At 45.2% G+C, this 20,847-nt stretch overlaps 1 protein-coding gene across 3 annotated transcripts in view; it reads left to right on the forward strand.

The window, feature by feature from the left end:
- LOC130273684 (dynein axonemal heavy chain 5-like) overlaps positions 1-20,847 on the forward strand; it is a 334,039-nt gene that overhangs the window by 117,876 nt on the left and 195,316 nt on the right. For all 3 annotated transcript variants that reach the window (XM_056520899.1, XM_056520897.1, XM_056520898.1), the window contains exons 35-38: positions 1,145-1,344; positions 3,930-4,083; positions 8,352-8,618; positions 10,706-10,834. In XM_056520899.1, coding sequence (XP_056376874.1) covers positions 1,145-1,344; positions 3,930-4,083; positions 8,352-8,618; positions 10,706-10,834 — 750 coding nt within the window. The remainder of the gene's footprint in view (positions 1-1,144; positions 1,345-3,929; positions 4,084-8,351; positions 8,619-10,705; positions 10,835-20,847) is intronic.

Raw genomic sequence — 20,847 nt, forward strand, 5'->3', positions numbered from 1 at the left:
ACTTTTAATAATAAATCACTAAAAAAACAAGAAACGAATCCCTAAAGAAGATTTTAAAGGGATGAAGCCCCCATAAACACCTAAGACTAAAAATGTAGTTTGACGTGCTTACTTGAGAAGACGTGCTTGCTTTGGAGTCAAGTCAAGCTGGGGGACTCCTGCACAAAATAGAGAGTTTTTTATGGTATAAACATGTTGAGAGGTGTCCCTGTCTGTGTAGAAGGGCATGTTAATATGACTCTAGTGAATCTTTCCCTTAGACCAGAGGCTTACTGTTCTGACTCTGAGAAATATGGTGGATATATTTTCCCTAGAAAAGGAAAGGGTGGTAGTTCTCCCATCTGAGAAGATTCTTGCTAGTTGTACTCTTTCTAAAAATCTTCCTTATGAAAGAACTATGATTTTGCTGCACCCCATACCTTAGTATCATAGGGATCAGTGCTATGGTTGGGGTCACCTCACATGAAGGTGGGCACCCCAATAGACAGGGACAAAGGGTGTGAGTCTATCCAGGGCTGCACTTATTCCTGTCCAGCCTGATAATATGGATATAAAAACAAAAGAAAAGGATTCGCTCCATGGTGTATTACCCTCAGTAGATGGTAACGCTCAATGTGGATTGCGCTTACGGCAAGTGGTTGTACTCCGATCCAAGTACAACCATGGCATAAAGTGTAGAAAAAGAATAGGTCTCTGCAGCCACTCCATGCTAGATGAACAGCATCAAACAGGGAACATACCTCCGGGACCAGAGCGGGATAAACGGGCAATGAGACTTGGTAAGTTACTAGATAGATTTATTTACCCTTATTATATCCTCAGCAAGCAGCCTAGCCTGCGAAACACATTGCATTGTGGGTAAATAAATCTATATAGTAACTTACCAAGTCTCAGCGTCCGTTCATCCCACTCTGTCCCGGAGGTACAGTATGTTCGCTGTTTACAGCATGACAATATGAATGTGACAAAATCCACTCTGTAAAAATGTTATGGCATAATTTAAAGTAGCACATCTATTGAATAGCTGACAGTGTGAGGAATCGAGTGCATATCTGCAAGACTTGAATGCAGTATGAGCATCAAAGTAAACTTTCAGGAAATGTATTGAACGCAGTGGGGTAACTCATCATTTCTTTGTTTTAAGGACATATGCATCAGTGCAGTCAAAGAGAAAGATATTGAAGCAAAGCTAAAAAATGTCATCAACGAATGGAGTGCCCATGTGTTTACTTTTGCCCAGTTCAAGTCAAGAGGAGAACTTCTACTAAAGGGATCTGACACATCTGAGAAAATTGCATTGATGGAAGACAGTCTTATGGTGTTAGGTTCTATAATGAGTAACAGGTAGGTGACACATTTTTCAATTTCACTCCTATGTTTACACTCATAGTACATGTAAATGGGTGCAATAAAAAAAATCAGGTTTGCTATAGTTTAAAAGGAGCTTTTATAGATGATGATTATAATTCAGACCCTTCTGTTATTCAAAGACAACCTTCCTATTGTTTTAAGGATTATCATTCATGTTTTTTTTTTGTTTTTTTTTTGAGATTCTGGGAATAAATGTATTATATATAAGTAGACAGAAATTCGCAACTCCTTTAAATAAGCCACATCGGATCTTTTATAATTAAACGTGTTTCAATCAGTTTATTACTTAATTACAGATTCACCCTAAGGGCAGGGTCACAGGGAGCGCATCCGCAGCGCATTTCACGCTGCAGATGCTCTAACGGCTGTCACAAGAGCGAGCTCCCCTCTGCAGCCGGGTAGCGGACACACAGAGCTACCCAAATGCAGCAGGGAGCTTGCTCTGGAGTCTGCCGTTGGCGCATCTGTAGCGTGAAATACGCTGTGGATGTGCTCCGTGGGACCCTACCGGTACTCTTGAAACTGTCTTCATAGCTGTATCCACACTTATAAACCGAATGCCATTTTATAAAAAAAAAAAAAAAAAAAAAAAAAAAAAAGCAGCCATTATTGTTCTCAAGATTCCAAAGCAATCAAAATAATTCAAACTCAGTCATGTTAGGTCATTTGCCTATCCTCCTGTCTCATAACATACATTGTTGGTGTCTAGAGTAAAATATAAGTGGTTTATGGTAAAAGGGACTAGTGCTATAACATGTAAAGCATCCAGTGTGTGGTGGTATCCAGATTGACCAGCCACCTGTATAATAATACAATATTTTATTAGCATGTGCATATTCAAGTTGTGCCAAAATATATAAACTGCATGTATAATGTATGTTTTCTCTCCACCATCTGCTATCCACTCTGCACATATCTGTGCTTCCAAAAGTTGGCAAGCATGCATGATGGTGGCATGCAATAGACAGATGAAATGACAAGGTGCTAAGGGTAATCCTTGGCTTTGAGAAACATATTTTATGACTCTATATATATATATATATATATATATATATATATATATATACACAATTCTGTAGCATCTTATTAATAAAGTTCACTTTTTTTTATGTTCACATCATGTATTAATTATATGTAATTATATGTGTATATGTGTTAATTATGTGTTATTAAATTGTATTCATTTCCAACTTTCCTTGGATATGCATACAGTTTCGTATTATAGTGCATAATATAATTTTTTTTTTACCATATTTTTCTATATGTAATACCCACCTACTATTTCAAACTCTTTGGCTTTCATTTCTGATAATAAAAAAGACTTAAAATTTAATGCAGATTTATTGTATTGAAGAAAATGGCTTTAGAGGAAAAAGCAAGAAAAAGAACAATTGTAAAGTTCTTAAATTTCTAAGAGCAACTGAACAATGGGCACAGATATTGCCAGCTGAGAAAATTCCCATACTGACTTTTATGCCAAACCCTGTGTGACACCTGTGATTTTATATATACATATCTATTCAATCTTGTAGAGGGACTTGGAAATGTGGATACAAATATGCTGACAATCAGCCTTTTAAAGCCAAGACATTGGAGTTTTTTTCTTCTACCTGAGAATAAATGTTTTATATAATTTGCAGGTGCATTTATGGATCGGCATGTATACTTGGCACGTAGCTAAACCATTTACAGAATTTTTTGCTTAAACTTTTTGGCAATCCAAGAGAAATATCTGACTTATGCATTTCTTTTTAAACACAAATAAAAGCTATGAATATATATATAGGGGAGATTTCACTCTGGGATTGTCCTTGACACACCCATAGGATACAGGAACAACAGTTCTTTATACATGTCTGGCTCCTCGCCAGCTTTATTAGACAGGTTGCAGGATAAACAAAAGTATAACACAGGAACAAAACAAAGTCCTAGGCCTTTAAGCCACTGACTACACAACCCAGCATGCCCTGACTATCAACTGGAGGGCTCTTCCCTGCCAGTTAAAACACAAGTTTCCTGCAACCTTTTACTCACTGTTCACACACAGCATTTGCAGCCCCTTTCTGTGTGTACTAAGACTCCTGGTCTTGTCCACTTCACTGTTGGTTCATTCATAGCACCTGGCTATGTGCTCCTCGCAAGGACCCATCTCCCCCCCTTTACAGCCACCTTGCTGTCTTCCAGGGAGAGCCCAGAATATTCTGTTTCCTTTCTTTATATCCAAATATCTGCTGGCCTCCTTAATTAGGCACCTGATGAGCCTCTCTGCTAGCTCACCTAGGCTAAAGGTCTTGGAAAAAACACCCTTTCATTGCCCTAAAACCTGCCTCAGTGTCACTAAATATATATATATATATATATATATATATATATTTATTTAATGGTGATGGGATTTATAACACCACAGTATTTGAACAGTAGTTGATTTTGACCGTTATATAGAGAAGTTTTGTCTCTACACATACTCACTCTACATTCTTTCCTTTAGTATTACGTAATTAGCTGCAGAATTATTTAACATGACAGTGATCTCTGTGTGTTTTATGTGTTTTTAACAGATACAATGCACCATTTAAACCAACTATACAGCAATGGGTGCATAAACTGTCCAATACCACAGAAATCATTGAGAACTGGCTTACTGTACAGAACCTCTGGATTTACCTGGAAGCTGTGTTTGTTGGTGGTGATATAGCTAAACAACTTCCACAGGTAGGTATCGGTGTTTTTTGATTCATTATAATAAGAATGCTACAAGATCAGCTAGCTACAAAGAATGAAGAACTAGGAAAATACAATATACCCCATGTGGATATACATCTGCCAATACATTCACTTTGCTAGATGGATGAGCTGATATTATTGGGAAATGTATAGTATGCTCTAGATGTAGACAAAAATAAAAAAACATTGTGTGTGTGTATATGTATATATATATATATATATATAATTTTTTTTTTTATTTTTTTTTTTATATTATTAGAAGGTAATGGAGGGCACTGCTTAAGTATCCCACTTATGGTATGCTGTTAAATATAGGAGGCTGTGGTGTCAGTGGCCGTAGCTGCTATTGTAATGTTCCCTGCCGGGGTGCTAAGTGTTGTAGAGCAATAGTGCAATAATAACCAAAGAAAGAAATTCACTTGCACTCACCGATCCTGCGGGAAGTCTTATATCGGAGATTTCCGTTGCGCTGGGAGATCGCTGGATGAGGGTGCTCAGAGGCTAACAGCCGTTTTCGCACCCAGCCGTGCGCTTCTTCCGGCCTCAGTGAGGGCGGAAGAAGCGCACGGCTGGGTGCAAAAAGGGCTGTTAGCCTCTGAGCACCCTCATCCAATGATCTCCCAGCGCAACGGAAATCTCTGATACAACAATTCCCATAGGATCGGTGAGTGCAAGTGAATTTCTTTCTTTGGTTATTATTGCACTATTGCTCTATATCACTTAGCACCCCTGCAGGGAACATTACAATAGCAGCTACGGCCACTGACATCACAGCCTCCTATATTTAACAGCATACCATAAGTGGGATACTTAAGCAGTGCCCTCCATTACCTTCTAATAATATTAAAAAAAATATATATATATATACAGTGGTCCCTCAACATACGATGGTAATTCGTTCCAAAGGACCCATAGTTTGTCGAATCCATCGTATGTTGAGGGATCCGTGCAATGTAAAGTATGGGAAGCTGTACTCACCTGTCCCCGTCGCTCCGGACCAGGTCCTCACCGCTCCCGATGCTGTCCCAGGGGCTCCCGATGCTGTCCCGCTGCTCCGGTGTCTTCTTCGCGATCCTCCGGCTTCTTCCGCATCTTCTGTAGGGTCCGGGCCTTGCTTTCTGGTGACGTTATTACGCCGCTGCGCCAGCGCTGCGTGCGTAGTGACATAATAACGACGCCGGAAAGCGAGGCCCGGACCCTGGAGAAGATGCGCAAGACACCGGAGGATCGCGAAGTGGACCCGGAGCAGCGGGAATAGGTAAGCGAACCTGCCAGGGATGCTTAAACTGCTATCCAACAGCAGCTTAAGCATCTTGCGCTGTCGGATAGCAGTTAATGCGATGGCCCCGACATATAAAAGCATCGTATGTCGATGCTGACATCGACATGCGATGGCCTCTGAGAGGCCATCGTATGTCGATTTTATCATATGTCGGGGCCATCGTAGGTCGGGGGGTTACTGTGTATATGTATGTGTATATATATATATATATATATATATATATATATATTTTATAATATATATATATATATTTTTTAACAGGCCCTAAATAACACTCTTTTGGCCTCCATCTGGTAATGGAAGCCTATGGACACATTTTAAAGTGTGTATGTGGGAAGCCTTCCCTGTTTACACACTAAAATAATGGCAAGAACTGAGTGTGAGGGCAGCCTTACTATAAATGTTACGCTCTAAAGAAAAGCAGTCCCGGTTCTGCAGTTATCTGAATAGCTTGCATTTTGTCTCTTGCATAGAAACAAATGTGTAAGCAAGTGGGAAGGCAGATCAATATAGAGAATGATTCCTTAGTGACAGTAAATTTATGTATTTCTAGAAAAGCCCATAGGGAGAATGGTAAAGGGCTCTGCAAAAGAAAAATACATGGTAGGCATGGTCACAAATGTTCTCTCAGTAGGGACATCTCAAGACACAATGCTGAACAAAGGGTAGATGTCCCTTGTGCAACTGTTTGTCAGACAAGATATGTGTTGCCTAGGTTACTGCATCTATAATACATTTGTATAAATGTATGAACAGATGTTAAAACCCCAGAAATAGGATGTTCTTTTACCAAAATAAAAGAACTGCATGTGTTACCTTAAAAAAAAAAAAATGTTCATACTAACAAGTGTAGTAATTATTTAAGTATTTAAATGGACTAAATGTGACATTGGAGAGGATGCACCCAGTACAGCCCAGATAGGTCTGACATCTCCACTTCCATCATGGATCACACAATTGATTCTTAATTTTTTACTTGTTTAACTGCGTCCTGCATGATCAGTGTGACATGCTTTTTTTTTTGTTTAATCTTTATGGGGGGGGGGGGGGGATTTATCAATGTTTGCTTATGTATTCTTTTTTTTTGTAATTTTTTACTCTTTTTTTGCTTATGTGTGACTTATTTATCAACTGGTTTCAGCCTGTTGATAATTTTCTTTCACGTAAGCAATTTTTCCTTCTTTACTTTGGTAGTAGCTTTTTCTGCTCCATGTCTGAGCTGGAGTAAATTTAGTCAATTTTTAACCCTGTTGCGACTTTTTTTTGCGCAGTTGCGACTGTCGCAGTTAATAAATACCTGACTACCCGTAGTCCATTTTAAAATTATTACTACGTAGTTAATTTTTGGAAAACTTGCTTTTCTCGCTTTCCGGTCAAAATGTCGCACGAAAAATCGCGTAGTCACAGTTGCGACAATTTTGCGACAATTATAGTAAAGAAAACCTGACTAAACCCATTGATAAATGTCCATATATGTGTGTAAATCCATGGTTGTAGCTGCATCTTTTGGGATAAGGCTTGACTATTCAAATTTATTAATCCTTTTTAGCTATAGATTTCTTCTAGATCTAACTATAAATCCAAGTAAAATCCATAGTCTGAATAAGAGAGATTTCAAAGGAAAAATGTGTTTTACTTGGACCTTTCATTTCAGTAACCACATTTGTTTCTAAAATATTTTAAATAGCCGTTTAATATTTGGAAGTGTCTGGGATTCACAAAAAAAAAATCTGCATTTTTTCTCGCAACATCACCACTCAAGTCTATGGGTTGTGTCTGGTATTGCAGCTCATCCATTGATCCTGACAACCCCTATAATTAACATAATTATACTACATAATTTTAAAGTATATTTTAGTACTGTATAATGGCACGCTGCATTTAACCCCTGAGGCTAACTTTACACTACAGAATTTCTGAGCGTTTTTTCGCTTTTTAAATTCTACTCGGAAATCCCCATGCAGCTGAGTCCCATTGCTTTCAATGGAATTCCGCTGCATAGTGCACACTACGGAATTTAATCTACGGAGCTTCCGCAGCTGAAATTCTGCCGCTTAAAAAAATGTTCTTGCTCATTCTTTTGGTGGAATGGTCCTATCTCGGGACTGATTCAATATTTCCACCCATAGATTAAGTGGTCTGAACCTAGCCTTAGCAATACATGCTGTGTGTGTGTATGTGTGTGTGTGTGTGTGTATATATATATATATATATATATATATATATATATATATACATACATACACTCAGGGAATCCTATCACCACAGGCAGAATTGTCTGAATTAATATGATATAGTGTATAATCCTGCAATGCCAGAATTGTTGATTTTTGGTCCTATCATGTATCAAAGAAAAATGAATAAAAAATTCCCTAAACTAACTCAATGACTAATTAACTAAGTTAATTAAATGATTCCAATAAAAACTATGCTAAAATGAGTGATCTCATTACAAATTGAAATTGGTTCCGCATAAAACAAGCCCTCATAATGGAGCCTGTCTCATGCAATAAGACAAAGTGCCAGAAGGTGAAGCTGCTACATGCTTCACCCAGCTATATTAAGCAATCGGTGTAGGTCTCAGCACGAAGACCCCTACCAATCTAAACTTTTGACATCTCCATGTGACATGTTGATAAAATGATGAATGATGAAATGACAGTAACACCTTAAGTGATACCTCTGTGTATACAATAGATGGAGCCCTGGCCAGATATAAACCTTGTCTAGTGGCACAGGAAAATAACCATTTTGGCCTTATCCTCTTGCTCCAGTTTGTTCAAAAACATACAGGAAGCAGAGGTGTTAGTCATTCATATCATGCCATTAATATCTTCGTCATTTTCTTGGCAGGAAAGTCTTCCTGTTTAATCAGCCTGCTGTTTTAATTATCTGCCCATCATTATATTATCTGCTATGATTACAAGTGACATCACCTTGAGAAGCCACTGACATTGTGACTTGATTTTATCAGGAAGCCAAGAGGTTCCAGAACATTGATAAGTCTTGGCAGAAAATCATGCAGAGGGCTCACGAAACTCCCAACATAGTTCATTGCTGTGTTGGTGATGAAACATTGGCACAATTGTTACCGCATTTATTGGAACAGCTGGAGATGTGTCAGAAATCCCTTACAGGATACCTGGAAAAGAAACGCTTAGTATTCCCCCGGTTTTTCTTTGTTTCTGATCCTGCTCTTCTGGAGATACTTGGACAAGCATCGGATTCACACACCATTCAGGTAAAAGAAGTTGCTTATTCATAGTAATTGTCAGATATTTCTCTTCAACACATTAAACATTTTAATTTAAATATTCTTAATTCTTTGGTGTCATCTGCTGTGCACTTATGATGGATGGTACAGGGAGCACATGTAGCCGGCCCCGCTCCATGCACAGTGGGTGTCAGGTGTATTATTGTTGACACTATGTTATGATTGCTAGGATCAGAGAAACTCCACCCCTATATATTTAACCATGTTTAATGGGGGCTTTCACATGTGATGTTGTGGAAACATGTCAAAATGTAATCATTTGGGGTCTGGGTGTTCAGACCTTGACTGATCACTAGAAGGAACCAGGAAACGTGCGCCCAAGCCAAGCACTTTTTTTCTCCCAACTATGTGCCACCTGACAGAATCAAACGCCATACGTAAGTCTATGGGACTATCTTGTTCATGCTCATAGAGAGCAGAGAAAGAAGCGCTAAGTGGCACAACTCTCTCCCCACTCATTCTAGTGATTGGTTGGGGTCTGAATAATCAGACCCTAACCAGTCAAAACTTTTCACATGTCTCTATGAGTCACAGGTACACTTTGTCATGGTCAATAGGGAATGTGGCATCTAGGCAGTTACATAAAGGGAAGGGTCTCCTTCTGTCACTTGTTTAACCCCCCCCCCCCCCCGTAAGGCAATCTTGGGTCTGCCATCTTAGTACTATTAGACTCAACCATTTTTTATTTTCAATAAAAGTGCCCAGGCAGTGTGATAACGTACAAAATCTTGTACTTACCTCCCTTGCTTCCCTATAGACTCCCGGTCTCGTGGCTCCCGGTTCTCAACTGATCTTTGCTTCCTAGATCTGTAGACACTTTGCCGCTCATCAAATCACTGGCTAAGGGTGGAGAGCACTGCCGACAGTGATTGGCTGAACAGCAATGTGACATATTGTCTGCAGCTTCGGGAAAGGAAGTTCAGCAGAGAAAGGCGCCACAACACCGGAGGCTTTGGGAGAGCGATGAAGGTAACTATGTTATCACATAGCCTAGGCATTTTTATTGAAAACCTCTTTTTTGCTGGATTACCCGTTTTAAGTGGGTAACCCCTGTTATGCAGGGAAATATAAAATCACATAGTAAATAACCCCTAGGTTTAAAACTCTTTACTCATTCATTACATTAAAAAAAAAAATATATATATATATATATATACACATATATATATATATATATATATATATATATATAGACACATTTGCATCTATTACACCATAGCTGTATAGCTCTCCATGTTTTAACTGCATATTCATGTTTCACCTATATCCTTGTGCTGGCAGTGTGCTGCTGCATTCTTCTGTTGCTATATATTGTTCCTATTATTTCTTCCACAATATTTTCCACATAAATATTGTTTATTAAAAAGAAAAATGGATGTTTTTTCTTGTAAGCAAAGAAGGAAACTTAAAAAAGTATATCGGTAAATAATTATTTGTATATGTATATAGTGGGGTAAATCCGATTCTTATTGGTTACATTCACCAGCCAAATGCTGAAGATGTATATGTGCTGGTTGTTCGGCTCCATTCCTTGTGCTGGAGGGGAGCTGGCACACTTTCTAAACAGCACAGTGCTCAAAGTACTGTTGTACTTTGTGGGCCCTGACTGTGTATTCTAATTTTAAGCTGGGCATAATATAGATGACCATTTTTTTTTTTATTAGCAGTTATTTTCCATGTTTTTCCTATTCTGATGTCTGAGGCACCAAATAAAATGGCACCAATCTTTTTAAATGATTCTGCGAAGTATGGGCCATGGTTTATATATGTTTCACTAATAAGTTTTGTCTGTACTATACACCAGTAGTTCTGGGTGCATAGAATGTCCTTGCTCACTATGCCGGAATAAGAATTAATTGTAGTTTAATGAAAGTGTACATTCTGTTTAAATAAGGGCTTCCTGTGTTCCATTTTACTTTGTTGATCAGTGTATGCTCTGCAACTTATCCAGGTAGCCAACCTAAAACTCTTAAGATGTCTGGTACTATGACACTGTAACACCACTTATGTAAAGTTTAGAGGCTAATTCAAATTAATTTTTTTTGCTTATGCAGGCTCATCTTCTTAGTCTGTTTGACAATGTCAACAGAGTCGGTTTTCATGAGAAGAACTATGACCACATTCTGTATTTTGAATCCCAAGAAGGAGAAAGAGTAAATTTGATTGAGCCTGTAAATGCTCAGGTAAGTCAAAAATAGTACAGTAGTATTCATTGGAAAATCATATTGTATTGTCAGCACTGCATAGTATTATAAGATCAAATCTCCAGGTAAAATGTAATGTAACAATATTATTTTCTAGGGATGAGTGAATCAAATCTGGCGAATCCGAATTCGTTAAGAATTTCAAGAAAAATTTGATTAGTTTCGAATCACCGAATGTGAATATCGCCGCGATTTGATCGTGTGAATCGCTTAATTAAACTCCATTTAGTGCGGTCCAGGTTCCAGGCGCCTGGCATCTAAAATGGTGGATCCACATGTGAGGACATGGGGCAAGGAATCCTGGGAAGGCGGGAACAAGTGTCGGCGGGATGACCCTGAATCGCATGCAGCCTATCAGTAGCCAGCCACCCCTGTGATGTCACAGCCCTATATAATCGGCAGCCATCTTGCGGCCAGTCACTTCAGCGTTCTATTACAGAGAGAGAGGGACAGACAGCAGTGTGTGTTGCACAGAAAAGCATTTTTACAGCAGCGATTAACCTCCCAGTCACATCAGCGTTCTTTTGCAGAGAGAGAGAGGGACAGAGGGCAGTGTGTGTTGCACAAAAAAGGATTTTTGTCTTACCGTAAAATCCTTTTCTCAGAGGATCCATTGGGGGACACAGACCTTGGGTGTATGCTGTTGTTGCTAGGAGACTTGACACTAAGGAAATCAAAAAGTCGTCTCCTCCCAGCAGGATATACCTTCCTACAGAGCCTGAGGTAATCAGTTTAGTCCCCAAGCAGTAGGAGAGGACCGAGAAGGCAGAAAACCAAGACCAGTCCGAGGTAACCAGAACAAAAAATTAGCTGAACACACCCTCGGACAGGTAACCAAAACCGGAACACCAAAGAAAGGGCGGGAGCTGTGTCCCCCAATGGATCCTCTGAGAAAAGGATTTTACGGTAAGACAAAAATCACTTTTTCTCTATTGGCTCCATTGGGGGACACAGACCTTTGGACGTACCAAAGCCGTCCCTAGGGTGGGCACAGAAAACAATCAAGGGGCAGGCTGGGCCACCGCCGCCTGCAACACCTTACGGCCCAAACTAGCATCCGCGGATGCAAAGGTATGAACCTGGTAGAATTTAGTAAAAGTGTGCAAGGACGACCAGGTAGCCGCCTTACAGACTTGAGAGGCTGAAGCCCTGTTATGGAGAGCCCAGGAAGCTCCAACAGAACGCGTGAAGTGAGCTGAAAACCTGAAAGGGGGAGTCTTCCCCCTGCAACGGTAAGCCTCTGAAATGGCAGACTTGATCCACCGCGAAATGGTTGCCTTGGAAGCAGGTAAACCCTTACGGTGACCATCCGTAAGAACAAAAAAGGAATCACATTGACGAAAGGGAGACGTAACAGAGAGGTAGGTATGCACTACCCGTACCACATCAAGTTTATGAAGCAAACGCTCCCCGGAATGAGATGGAGTGGGACAAAAGGACGGGAGGACGATATCCTCATTAAGGTGGAAAGCAGAAACCACCTTAGGTAAAAAAGAAGGAACCGGACAAAAAACGAATTTTTCCTGATGGACAATTAGAAAGGGAGAGCAGCAAGAAAGAGCCGCCAACTCCAAAACCCGTCTGATGGAGGTAATTGTCATAAGGAACGCCACCTTCCAGGAAAGGAGACGAAGGGAAACCTCCCTGAGTGGTTCAAAGGACCAAATTAAGATCCCTAGGAGGAGTTGTAAGGAGGAACCTCGTGGGCCACTCCTTGAAGGAAGGCCCAAACATGAGAATCAGATGCCAGAGGGCGTTGGAAAAGAATGGAAAGGGCAGACACTTGACCCTTTAAAGAAGGCTTGCGTGCCTTGAGCATGGTACAAATCACTTGTGTTGAGAAGCCACGGGCCATTAGTACCGCGGTCTCAACCACCACGCTGTCAAATGCAGAGACGGTAATTTGGGGTGGCCCAGGGGACCCTGAGAGAGAAGGTCTGGACGAAGCGGAAGGCACAGCAGAACGTCGTCCAGGAGCCGGACGACATCGACGTACCACGCCCTCCAAGGACAATCTGGAGCCACGAGAATGGCGGGAATGCCCTCTGCTTTGAGCTATCTCAGGACCCTGGGAAGGCGAGGAAGAGGAGGGAACAGACCAAGGAATTACCAGTGCATCCGCTGCCAGAGCACGGGGGTCCCGCGACTTCGACACAAAGAGGGGAACCTTCTGGTTGTGGGGGGATGCAAAGAGATCCACATCTGGAGTTCCCCAGAGGCCACAGATCTCTGCAAACACCTCCGGATGAAGGGATCTTGGAAACTTCGGCCATCGCCGCCAGACTGTGGGTTCCACCCTGGCGATTGATGTATGCCACCGTAGTGGAATTGTCCGACCGGACACGAACTGGGCGGTCCTGGAGAAGGATCTCCCAATGTAACAGGCAAAGGTAGATTGCCCTCAGCTCTAAGATGTTGATCGGGAAGAGTGTCTCCCTGGGAGACCAAAAGCCCTGGACTGTCCGGTCTCGGAAGACAACCCTCCAACCCGAAAGGCTGGCATCCATCGTGACAACCAGCCAATGGAGGGGCAGGAAGGAGCACCCCTGAAGAAGCAGGGGGGAGCGGAGCCACCACAGAAGGGAGCGATGATATGACCGAGGAAGTACGATCTTGTGATCAAAGGACAATGGGGACCTGTCCCAGCGGGATAGAATTGCAAGTTGAAGGATTCGAAAATGAAATTGAGCGAAGGGAACAGCCTCCATGGCCGCCACCATCCGACTCAGGACTTCCATGCAAAACTGAAAGGATACTGGGGAGGGGTTCCTTAGTATACGAACCCCTGACAGAAGGGTCAACCGCTTGTCCGGCGGAAGGTGAACCCGGGCGGACCAGGTGTTGAATCGAAGTCCTAGAAAAACCATGGACTGAGTGGGGGATAGGTTGGACTTGTCCCGATTGACCAACCAACCGAAGCGAGACAGGGCCTGAAGAGTGAGGGTGAGACTCTCTAGATTCTGGTCCTTGGATGGAGCCTTGATCAGAAGGTCGTCCAAGTAAGGGATCACTGAGACCCCCCTTGTCCTTAGCAGACCGATCACCGGCGCAAGGACCTTGGTGAACACTCTCGGAGCTGTGGCTAGGCCGAAGGGGAGAGTCACAAACTGAAAATGTCCCTCCGGGACAGCAAAGCGGAAGAGCCGCTGATGTCCCGGAAAATTCGGAACATGGAGGTAGACGTCCCTGATGTCCATTGAGGAAAGAAACTCCCCCTGATCCATGGTTGCCACAACTGAACGGAGAGACTCCATGCGGAAGTGGCGCAAGAGGAGATGCCGGTTGAGGAGCTTTAGATCCAAGATGGAGCATACTGGACCCCCTTTTCTTGGGAATTACAAAGAGGTTGGAATAAAAACCCTGAAAGCGTTCCCTGGGAGGAACCGGAACAATGACCCCCTGAATGAGGAGGGACTGAAGCGCACCCCGGAATGCCTATGCCAGAGAGGGAGATCGCGGAGCTCGGGAAAGGAAAAAGTGATTCTTTGGAAGAGAGGCAAACTCGATCTGGTAACCGTTGGACACCACATCCCTGACCAGGAGTCCTGCAAAATCCGCGGGTGGGGGCGTCCCTTCAGGCGGAGGTGGGTTTGCGGGTACCCACCTTGGCGCAAAGCGGCCCGAACAGTTATCCGAATTCCAGGATGTGCGAGTCTGGAAGAAGGGAGCCTTTTTGTCCCGAGAAGGCGCCTCGTCCCCTTCGTGACCCTGAAGGTCCGAAAGGAACAAAAGGAGGTAGATTTAAAGCGGGAGGTAGTTCTACAGGCCTTATTTTGAGGCAATAAGGAACTCTTCCCTCCCGTGGCTTCAGAGATGATCTCGTCTAGGCGCTTACTAAAAAGCCGAGAACCAGTAAAAGGAAGCTCAGCGAGAGACTTCTTAGAGGCTGCGTCCGCATGGAAGCATGGACTGCATGGAAGCAGAACATAGAAAATCTCCCGCTTTAGAAAACAGGAGAAATAAGTCGGCCAGTTCTTCCGAGGAAGCTCCAGAAGAATTGCCCTGGTGGAGTCGGGAAACCCAGATCTTAAAGGAGTAGTCCAGTGGTGACTCAGTGGTGAACAACTTATCCCCTATCCTAAGGATAGGGGATAAGTTGCAGATCATGGGGGGTCCGACCGCTGGGGCCCCCTGCGTTCTCCTGTACGGAGCCCCGACAGCCCGCGGGAAGGGGGTGTGTCGACCTCCGCACGAGGTGGCGGACGACACGCCCCTCAATACAATTCTATGGCAGAGCTGGAGCGCTGCCTTCGGCAATCTCCGTCTCTGCCATAGAGATGTATTGAGGGGGCGTGTCGGCCGCCGCTTCGTGCGGGGGTCGACACCCGCTATCTGGGTGGAGAGCCGGGGCCCCGTACAGAGAGATCGCAGGGGGCCCCAGCGGTCGGACCCCCCCGCGATCTCAAACTTATCCCCTATCCTTAGGATAGAGGATACGTTTTTCACCACTGGACTACCCCTTTAAGGGCCCAGGAAACCCAGGCAGAGGCAAAGGCAGGGAGAAGAGATGAACCCGCAGCCTCAAAGGCAAATTTAGCCAAGGTCTCCCCTTTTTGTCCACTGGATCCATAAAAGATGCAGCATCGGGCAAAGGTAGGGTAGTAGTCTTAGATAGACAGTGAGACCGGTGGGTCCACCGTAGGAGGTGAGGACCACTGGGCAATGAGGTCCTTAGCAAAGGGATAACGCGCTTGAACCTTCTTTGTTTCTTGAAACCTCGTGTCAGGGTGCCTCCAGGCAGACTCTAGCAAGGCTTCAAATTCAGCATGGGAGCTGAACATCTTGTGTGCCGGATGGGCACGATGAAGGGAAACTTCTGGGACAGCGTCCGAAGTTCCTGGGTCCTCTAGGTGAAAGGTGTCTCTTATGGCCGAAACCAATGAGTCCACCGTATCGGTCATGTCTGTGTGGTCTTCTGAGTCTTGAAACAGAAGCAGCCTCATCAACTAGTTCACCAGGGGAGTGGGAACGGGTGGAGGCAGCCTTAGAAGAGGGAGACACTGACCTGGCGCGCCCTTCTGAAGACTCAGAATGGCGACTCGGGGAGCGTCTTCTGGAAGAAAGACACTTGCTGGAAGACGTAGCAGAGGGACGATGCCCATGCCTACGTCTGTACAAAGACTCCGGAGAGGAGTCAGAGGAATGGCCCCTATTACGCTTGTGAGAGCGTTTAAAAGAGAGTGAGGGAGAGCGAGGCTCTATTGGGGAACGGTGTAAGGAGGACCTTTCTAAGGCAGTCACCACGGAACGGGAGACCTGCGCCAAGTCAGAAATAGACTGAGAGAGGGAAGACACCCACATTGGAGGGGCAGCAGAGCCCACTGGGTCTGGGAGAGCATCCTGAATAGGAATACCAGGAGGGTCAGGGGGTGCAGTGGTGCAGGCGGAACAAGTGGGTTCAGCAGACCCAGGCATTTTGCGTCGCAGCCCTTACAAGTATAGTAGGTGACCAGGGCCCCAGGTACCTGCTTAGAGGGAGGGACAGCTGACGTGGAAAAAATAGGGTGATCTCACCAGCATCCATGTCCCTCACCAGGCAGCTGCTGTGAGAAAAGCAGGGACAGCAGGACCAATCAGAAGAGAGGGGCCGGGTTAGACTGGAGCGCCTCGGATTGGCCTCCAGTCCCCCGCACAGCTCTGATTTGCTGAAGAGATTCGCGCTCTCCCTAGGGCGCGAATCCCGCCGGGGAAGAAAGATGCTCATAATGGCGCCCGCTCCAATCCCCGAAACATATGTGAGTGTCAGGGAACAGGAGCGGGCGAAGTGCCGGCACAGAGAGCTGCTGTGAAAACTAAAGTAAACTGCGCCCCGGCCACGCTGCACACCATGCGGCTTGAGCACAGAAGAAAAAAAAAAACATAGAGAATGCAGCCGCGGCTGCTGAATAAAGAAAGACTGCCCAGTGAATAAAAATGAACAATCCTACACCACTGATATTAACCCCCTGAGTTCCTCCAATAGCGTTAGGGAGCCCTTGCCCAATAGGGACCCCAACTAGAAACAATAAAAAGGAGTGGGGCCAAAACAGGGGTTCTCCAGAGGTTGCAACTCCTCGACACCTGAAAGAAAAAAGGAGAAGGGGAATACTCACCTCAATCTGAAGAACTTACCTAATGAAGTCTTCAGTCATGAAGTCTTCAGTCAGCCAGCTTTTTGTCACCTGCATCATGCCGGGCTTGAAAAGCGAGACGAGCATGTACCCATAAGGTACAACCCCAGGCGCTCACCGTTGGCGAGAGGGGGTTGACAGTACATCCACGATACTTGTGCCCCCTCAATCGCAAATGGAGAAACAGTGAACGCTATGTTCCTGAATCCCCACCTGAAAACAGGAAAATAAAAGGAAATAAGAAAAACTAAACGTCCCTATTATGTAAAAATAAGAAAATGTTAGACCAAGTCTGGGGAGAACCATCTCCTGCGACACTAAGCTTAAACTGATTACCTCAGGCTCTGTAGGCGGGTATATCCTGCTGGGAGGAGCCGACTTTTTGATTTCCTTAGTGTCAAGTCTCCTAGCAACAACAGCATACACCCAAGGTCTGTGTCCCCCAATGGAGCCGATAGAGAAAAAGCATTTTTTACAGCAGCAATTCCCCTCCCAGTCACATCAGCGTTCTATTGCAGAGAGGGACAGAGAGCAGTGTGTTGCACAGAAAAGCTTTTTTTACAGCAGAGATTCGCCTCAAGCCCAAATCCAGCCTAGAAGCACTAATAGGGAAGGGAGTGAGATTGAGAGAGAGAGAGAGAGCAATTTTGGGTGTAGTACACAGTGACTGTGTGCTGCAGCACTGGTGTGTACAACAACTGAAAAGCTAATAGTAGCCAGACAGTTAGGGTGAGCAGAACTCTAAAAGCATATTGTCTTCTATTAAGTGTAACATGTGCGTACATCTAAATGGTGTACCATTTTGTTCCTGTTAAAGTCTTAAGGGCCTACATACTGTCAAAGGCCAGCCAAAAGTACACACCTGCTGATAATGTAGACAAATACTGTTTTAAGCTTAGTGGAGCGTATTGTACTCCACTCATATGCGCACTAAGTATGTCAGGCAGAGAAGTGCCAGGACGTGCACAGAGGAGTGGCAGAGGCCTAAATTCATCAAGCAGAGGTCGCAGCAGACTAGGGGTGAGTGGCAGCAGGAGTCGCAGCGAGAGGCGTGAGCTCTCGGTATCAGCTAGCAGTTATGTCTAAACCAGCAACCCATCTGCTGCCATCGATTGGTTAACAAGGTCATCCACTTGATCACAAGTGACATCTGACACCCCCAGCCAACAGTCAGTGGGTTCCTCAGACACAACCCTCAGTTGGCATGGCCCGTGAGCAGTCCCTGTCCTCCCATCGCCTCTGTGCTATGCTGTTCCCTCCCCCACAGAAGTATCTTATGCTGTGGGTTCAGCTCCACTATTTAGTGAGGATGATCTAGAGGACAGTCAGCAGATACTGCCCAGCCAAGAAGTGAAGGAGACATCTGCTGCTTCCTCCGCAAGGCGGGCAAGTAGTGATGAGGAGAGTGGCGTGGAAGGTGGTGTTGCAAGCGTTCAGGCTCCTGAAGCAGACACTGTTGAGGAACCTGAGGAGGAAATCAGTGACGTGCAGAAACAACTCGATGATGATGAAGCCGATTGCACTTGGGAGCCCGGTGCAGAAGGGGCTTCATCATCATCATCAGGAGAGGAGGTTTGCAGGTTGCCCGTGAGACAGCAGCTGAGCCAGCAAGGTGGTAGCATGGTTGGCAGTCAGCATGGTGGCAGAAGTGGAAAGTCTGGAGCCAAAGGTGCCCGGGTTAGACCACCTGCTTCGCTGCAGCCTACCTTCCCGGGAGGTAGTGGAACAGGGGTTCCTGGAGTTGGTGGCAGTAGCAGTTAATCAGTGCGGACTGTTGGTGGGAAAATCAGCTACTCAGCAGTGTGGCAGTTTTTCATCAAGCATCCGGAGGATGTTAACCTGGCCACATACAATATGTGTCGGCAGAAGGTGAAGCGTGGTCAGGATGCCAATGTTGGCACTACGGCCCTGCGTCAACATATGCAGCGTCACCATAAAATGGCCTGGGAGAACCGTGGCTCCGATGTGGTGGTCCAGTCTGCTGCATCACCCAGTGGCATGCCACTCCCTGTTTCAGCCAGCCAAGCCTCCACCACCTCCGCCAAAGGGAGCTGTGTGTCATACCCATCTTCTGTCACTCCAGATGCTCCTGCTCCTCCTACTTCAAGTCAGCCATTCTGCCAGCAATCCATTGGCGAAGCCATGTCCAAGAGACAACAGTATGCGCCCAATCATCCAACAGCGCAGAAGCTGAATGTGCTCCTGACCAAGTTGCTGGTGCTGCAATCCCTCCCTTTTCAAATGGTGGACTCTACACCTTTCAGAGAACTGATGGCTTGTGCCGAGCCGAGGTGGAGAGTGCCAAGCCATAATTTCTTTGAAGAAGGCAGTACCAGGCCTTCACAATTTTGTGGAACAGAAGGTGGGCCAGTCCTTTACTGCCCAGCTGTAACTATGGTCAGGGACTATACATGTCTTTTACGGCCCACTGGGTGAATGTGGTTCCTGCACAGCCACAACAGCAACTTGAACAGGTCACGCTGCTTCCGCCTCCACTCTCTCAGGCCGTTGGTCCTGTGACAGTGTGAAACTTCGCTTCCTCATCCTCCACCATGTCCTCAGCCTCCACTGCACGGACAAGTCTCAATGCCCCTCCAGCATACCCTGTGTGCAGGGCACGGTGGTGTCACGCTGTTCTTCACATGGTTTGCCTTGGCGAACGGAGTCACACAGGCGGGAAGAACACACGACAATGGGAAGAACATCTTGTCTGCGCTGCGACAAGGAAGCCTGAGACATGCTCCCTGCATGTCACACGTGTTCAATCTGGTTGTCAAGCTGTTACTGAAGTGTTCTCCCCATCTGCAAGACATCCTAGCAATGGTAAGGAAACTTTGCATGCACTTCAGCCACTCGTACACCGCAAAGCACACCCTCCTTGAGCTGCAGTGTCAGAACGGTATCCTCCAACATAGTCTGATTTGTGACATTGCCACACATTGGAATTCCACCCTCCATATGTTGGACCGACTATACGAACAGAGAAAAGCCATCACCGATTTCCTGATGATCCAAGCGGAGAGGGGGACTCCCCTGTGTAACTTCAATGTCAACCAGTGGCAGCTCTTACGTGACACCTGCCGTATGCTCAGGCCCTTTGGGGAAGCCACCTTATTAGTCAGTGGCCAGGATTACAGGATGAATGATGTCATTCCACTGCTTCATTTACTACAACAGGTGTTGGAAACAATGGCTTGTCAGGGCACTGGAGACGTGGCGCTTACATCTCACGGCCACATGAGCCCTGTGGGGGCTGAACTGGAAGAGGAGGGGGAGGGGCACAGTGGAGCACAGTTTAGGTTTCGTGAGATGGGTGGTTTTTCTAGTCATCTGACCGGAGAGGAGAAGCAGGAGCAGCTAGAGGAGCTAGTGGGTTATGAGAAAGGCGAGACAGAAGACCCAGACACATCGTGGCAGTATGCAGTGGAGATGGAGGCTGGGAGTCCCTCCGAGTCACTTACACAAATGACACAATGCATGCTCACTTGCTTGAAAAGCGACCGCCGAATTGTCATCATTCGGCAGTGGGATGACTTTTGGCTCTCCACCTTATTGGACCCTTGCTACTGGCACAAAATGGGGGCCTTTTTTACACCCACTGAGAGGGAGGACAAACTGACCTACTACAGAGACATCCTACATAGTCAGTTGGCCGATGCCTATCTGTGCCATCGTCAATCCTCTCGCAGGTCTGACTCGGGGGGGGGCCCTCTGTGCTCACCTTCCACTGCCATGGCTGCTGGGGAGGGGTGGGGTGGCAGGAGCAGTAACAGCTCCATCAGCAGCAGCCTGAGTCTACAGTCTCTGTTTAGTAGCTTTCGTCACCCGTATAGTGAAGCAACTCATCAGCAGCAGGTAGACCTGGAGCATGACCTGCAGGTG

This window comes from Hyla sarda, chromosome 5, assembly GCF_029499605.1.
Source record: "Hyla sarda isolate aHylSar1 chromosome 5, aHylSar1.hap1, whole genome shotgun sequence".
Lineage (NCBI taxonomy): Eukaryota > Metazoa > Chordata > Amphibia > Anura > Hylidae > Hyla > Hyla sarda.